The sequence below is a fragment of the Oncorhynchus tshawytscha genome, linkage group LG15 (genome assembly GCF_018296145.1).
Source record: "Oncorhynchus tshawytscha isolate Ot180627B linkage group LG15, Otsh_v2.0, whole genome shotgun sequence".
Classification (NCBI taxonomy): Eukaryota; Metazoa; Chordata; class Actinopteri; order Salmoniformes; family Salmonidae; genus Oncorhynchus; species Oncorhynchus tshawytscha.
Window position 1 is genome coordinate 34,544,194 of NC_056443.1, and position 6,000 is coordinate 34,550,193.

Here is a 6,000-nt window from a genome sequence, read left to right on the forward strand (position 1 = left end):
CCCCTAGGCTACCTGCCGCCCCTCTACTCTAACCACTAGGCTACCTGCCGCCCCTACACTCTAACCACTAGGCTACCTGCCGCCCCTACACTCTAACCACTAGGCTACCTACCGCCCCTACTCTCTAACCACTAGGCTACCTGCCCCCCTACACTCTAACCACTAGGCTACCTGCCGCCCCTATCCTCTAACCACTAGGCTACCTACCGCCCTCCCCACTCTAACCACTAGGCTACCTACCGCCCCTACACTCTAACCACTAGGCTACCTACCGCCCCTCCCCTCTAACCACTAGGCTACCTACCGCCCCTCCCCTCTAACCACTAGGCTACCTACCGCCCCTCCCCTCTAACCACTAGGCTACCTGCCACTAGCCCTACTACACTCTAACCACTAGGCTACCTGCCCCCCTACACTCTAACCACTAGGCTACCTACCGCCCCTCCCCTCTAACCACTAGGCTACCTGCCGCCCCTCCCCTCTAACCACTAGGCTACCTACCGCCCCCCCCTCCCCTCTAACCACTAGGCTACCTACCCCCCCTCTAACCACCTACCGCCCCTCCCCTCTAACCACTAGGCTACCTACCGCCCCCCTCTAACCACTAGGCTACCTACCGCCCCCCCCTCTAACCACTAGGCTGCCTGCTTTACAAGTGACGGGAGGAAATTCTCCCCCAACAGAGAGCATCAAACTGGTGTAACTGGTGACAGAGATACACGGACTGTGGTTTTTCTGTTCTGCGTCTGAAACGAGGGCTGGATGATATATCGAATTCATTCGATTCATTTGAATGTATGTTTGTTCGCGATGTTCTCAAATTTGTATTTTTTCCGCGTTTTTATGAGCCTTTATGTCCGCTTGTTCTCATGTTTGGTCTCGTTTCTTGGCTCCTCTGTGCACCTTCCCATTTACACCAGAGATCTAAATATAATGAACGAGATGCACGTCTCCGTCCCTGACAATGGGAGTCGTTGTCCCAAAGGCGGTAAGGCAGATGACATATTTAGGTTCAAAATAAGCCATAGAAACGCATAGGGCTTACCGCCCCCTCTAACCACTTACCTACCGCCCCCTAACCACTAGGCTACTTACTTAACCACTGGACCTGGAGCCCCTCCCCTCTAACCACTAGGCTACCTACCGCCCCCTCTAACCACTAGGCTACCACTTTTTTGCGAGAGTGAACCCTCTTGCTTCCACCCTCTTCCTCTATGGTTTACACACCAAGCCCCTCCCCCTGCCTCTCACGCCAACCATGTTAAGAGATCACATCTTCCTCTATGGTTTACACACCAAGCCCCCCTCCCCTGCCTCTCACGCCAACCATGTTAAGAGATCACATCTTCCTCTATGGTTTACACACCAAGCCCCTCCCCCACTGCCTCTCACGCCAACCATGTTAAGAGATCACATCTTCCTCTATGGTTTACACACCAAGCCCCTCCCCCACTAGCCTCTCAACGCCAACCATGTTAAGAGATCACATCTTCCTCTATGGTTTACACACTAGGCAAGCCCCTCCCCTCCCACTGCCTCTCACGCCAACCATGTTAAGAGATCACATCTTCCTCTATGGTTTACACACCAAGCCCCTCCCCTGCCTCTCACGCCAACCATGTTAAGAGATCACATCTTCCTCTATGGTTTACACACCAAGCCCCTCCCCCTGCCTCTAGCCACTAGGCCGCCCCTCCTCTAACCACTAGCACGCCAACCATCTTAAGAGATCACATCTTCCTCTATGGTTTACACACCAAGCCCCTCCCCCTGCCTCTCACGCCAACCATGTTAAGAGATCACATCTTCCTCTCTGACGAGCGGTTTCAACTCACTATTTGCATTTTGAGGTTTGGTCGAACAGAATCGGTTAAATGGACACCAAAACACATTGAGACATTATTTTTACTGTAATAGTGGAGAAGTAAACTTTTCTCACAATATCATTTTTTATGTCTCGACTACTCAAATTGTGCGCAGAGCAGACACTACTAAAATGAGAGTATAAATGAACATAGATTCTGAGAAATGAATGCTCAGTTTGTCGCGAGCAGCATTGGGGTACCACGTACAGCATTTTAGTCAGTCTGTTATACTAGCTGCCTAGTCTGTGTTTTATAAATGTCGAACCATCATAAAACACAATTAATATTAGGAATTGGCAACTCGTTCTCATTCTGAGAAATAAGGTGGGCCACTTGATTTCAACATCTGAACAAAGTGGACAGGCTAACATGCTGTTCAAAACAGGTGGAGACAGAAGGGTGTGTTCATAACAATGCAACTGTTCAACCTTGTTAGCTACTAAATAGATCCAAGTTGGCTAAACTTGAAATATAAAGATAATCTGGATAATTACTTTATTTAACCAGGCAAGTCAGTTAAAGAACAAATTCTTATTTTCAATGACGGCCTAGGAACAGTGGGTTAACTGCCTTGTTCAGGGGCAGAACGGCAGATTTTTACCTTGTCAGCTCAGGGATTCAATCTAGCAATCTTTCAGTTACTAGGAACAGTGGGTTAACTGCCTTGTTCAGGGGCAGAACGGCAGATTTTTACCTTGTCAGCTCAGGGATTCAATCTAGCAATCTTTCAGTTACTAGGAACAGTGGGTTAACTGCCTGTTCAGGGGGCAGAATGACTGAATGTTACCTTGTCAGCTCAGGCATCCGTTCTTGCAACCTTTCGGTTACTAGTCCAACACTCTAACCACTAGGTTACCTGCCACCCCTAATCACTAGCATGTGGGCTTTAGAGATCGTTGCTGTGCCCTGTGTTTATTGTCTATAGCCTAATGCCTGCTAGAATAAGTAAGTCATTATTAGTGAATTTGCATTCTGCATGGTTATAGTTACATTTGTAACAACAACAAAAAATACATTTTTATAGACAGATTTGAAAGCCAGATCAGTGATTATTGAAAACAAAAGTAGTTAAAACTATTTTTATTAAATTATTAGTGGGTCTTATGGTTGTAGGCTTAAATTTAGCCTTGGTATAAGTTTTTTTTTAACCTTTATTTAACTAGGCAAGTCAGTTAAGAACAAATTCTTATTTTCAATGACAGCCTAGAAACAGTGGGTTCAGGGGCAGAACAACACACTGCCTTGTTCAGGGGCAGAACAACACCTTGTCAGCTCAGGGGTTTGAACTTGCAACCTTCCGGTTACTAGTCCAACACTCTAACCACTAGGCTACCCTGCCGCCCCACCTTCACAAGCCCTAAACTCATTAGATTATAGCTGACTGTTTGAAATGCAGCGTATTTTACCTGTAATTCTACAACAGCGCTTATTTAGAGATTTTTTAAATATTTTTTTTAATCAAGATATATATCGTGAATCAGCCATAAATGTGAGAAAATCTAGATCTGATTTTTAGGCCATATTGCCTCGCCTTATCTGGAACCAAACAATAGTAATCTAAAGAGTTATAGAAAAGGTGGTATTCAATCAAACCCAGTTTCTCTTTCCTGCAGTCAAAAGTCCTAGTGGCCTCATGGGTGGAATGTTATTCATATTTTTCATAATTTAATAATTAATCAACATTATCATTTTTATTTATTTAAAAACGGATGAAAATACAGTGTTTCTATGTCAAACAGTGTTGTTATATTTCAGTCTTCTGTGATATTGTAATATTGGGATGCAAACTCAAAATGTCATATATTTCAATTCTATATCTGACATGGTACACCTGTCTTCCTTTTTTAAGCCCATAACCATGTGTGTGAGGTGGATACTGTTGTTTCAAAGTAGATTTGTTTAAGACTACCAAGAAACACTCTGTGTGACCCTGACTTAGCCCACTGCAGTAAAAAAGTTCAAGGTAAATTCCAGCCCCCCCAAAAAATATATTTCGGTATTGGTTTCAGTAGTCCATTGTCGATATAATCCCAAAATGTTTTGCATGTCGGGCAAGTTTTCAAGATATCTAACTTTCAAAATACAGAAATAATGCCAGTTGTACTTTAACCAGGTTTGAGCTGCGTGTTAAGAAACTGCATTCCTCATGCACTGAAATAATACACACATTACATTCATATAGGCTACTCAGCGTGAACTAAAATTAAACCGGACTGCATTTTTCACCATTTTCCTGTAAATCATCATGCAGGATTTGATTGAATATAGCTCATTTGCATCTATTGACCTGGTGCAGTTCAATGATATGACTCTCAGCGTGATTTTTTAAATTTAACTTACTGTAGGAATAATTGTGATATAACTGTACATATTCCATAAAACGTTATGGTTCATTTCAGGATATTTAATACGCAGTATTGAACTCCGAGTCCAAATACTCTTTCAAGTCAGTATCAGCGAAGTTCAAAATATCTATTATCACCTAAAAAGGACAATTCACTTTCAAACAACTAGAATATTTTTATGAGTTGCCACTTTTATAAAAATAAACATGGTGTTATTAATAAGGTGTTGGCGTGGTTATAACCACAACGGCCACATTGTACTGTAAGACTACCTTATTCATTATAAGCTACTCGTCTCAATTCTCTTCCTTTTATGGACATTATACTGTAGAATACAAACTACTCCGAGGGAAGTTGGATCGCTGACATTAGCCTTCAGTTCGTCGTCACGTTTTAAAAACACAGGAGTTGGACACAAACAGAACACATCAACAAAATAACAAGAAATAGATCCGGTCGTTTGTTTTCTATCACGAAAGCAAACGTCTTATCAACAATGCTCGGGTGCTGCCACACGACACGCAACTGGTAGATAGAAAAGAGGAAAATAACTTTGTAAGTAGGCTATGCTACAAAGGCGAGTGCCTTTCTTTTTTGTCTATACCTTGTACTCGGGTATCTCCGTTTGCACTTTCCAGTATGCCATTCAGTAGTAGCAAAGACAACATAATAAGCGAACGTCCACATTGTGCCGGTGATATTTGGGCATTTTTCTGCCTATGTTTGCTGTACATCCCTGTTGTCCTCGGTACCGTTATCCGTCCTCCCGTTCGTCGCTCGCACTGATTCCCCTCGCTCTCTCTGCTTTGACTCCGGAGCGGCGCACGCATCAAAACAAGAAATGGATCTGATTAAGACCGCGAGCCCAACCCCAACCCCAGCCCCTGTTTCCCGGTTGTCAGAAAGATGCGCTTCAGTAAAATGACCGGCTTAATTGTCCATCAAAAAGTATCTTCAGTTGAAAGGATGTCTGTCAGTTATAATTCATCATATGAAATGTGTGCATGAGTCCATGGATTATATTAGGAACATGTAAACGTGTCTAGATAAAAATATACGTGTTGAGCCGCTCATACAAAGGGGCGGCAGCGTTGGGCCAGTAACCGAAAGGTTGTTGGATCGAATCACCGATCTGACATGGTAAAAATATGTCGTTCTGCCCCTGAACAAGGCAGTTAAGAACAGAACAGTTTTGTTCTTAACATCCTTGCCTAGTTAAATAAAAAAATACAATACAACAACCAAGTAATCCATTGATGATGTCTATTTAGTGAGTCAGATAGCCAGAGTTTGACCCACTAGGATTGACCAAGCAAGTAAATAGGCATAGATTCAGACCAATTAAGTTTGAACTATTGAACTATTGATCTGTGGGCAAAGGCATTATCTATAGCTATAGCTAAGGCCCACACACAATGTATTCACCAACTCAAATCATGTTTATCTGCCAAAGAAACAGAGAAAGAAGAAAACAAGATATCTCAATCCTATGAGAATAAGCCTTATGATATGAGAATAAGCCTTACTCTGTGAGAATAAGCCTTACGATATGAGAATAAGCCTTACTCTGTGAGAATAAGCCTTATGATATGAGAATAAGCCTTACTCTGTGAGAATAAGCCTTACGATATGAGAATAAGCCTTACTCTGTGAGAATAAGCCTTATGATGTGAGAATAAGCCTTATGATATAAGAATAAGCTTTACGATATGAGAATAAGCCTTACGATATGAGAATAAGCCTTATGATATGAGAATAAGCCTTACTCTGTGAGAATAAGCCTTACTCTG

The 6,000-nt window shown here is 42.7% G+C and overlaps 1 protein-coding gene across 1 annotated transcript in view; it reads right to left on the bottom strand.

Moving 5' to 3' along the window:
• Positions 1-5,041, bottom strand: part of adam19a (ADAM metallopeptidase domain 19a) — a 225,117-nt gene extending 220,076 nt beyond the window's left edge. The window contains exon 1 of the mRNA XM_042297818.1: positions 4,815-5,041. Coding sequence (XP_042153752.1) covers positions 4,815-5,040 — 226 coding nt within the window. The 5' untranslated portion in view covers position 5,041. The remainder of the gene's footprint in view (positions 1-4,814) is intronic.
• Positions 5,042-6,000: the final 959 nt, after the last annotated feature.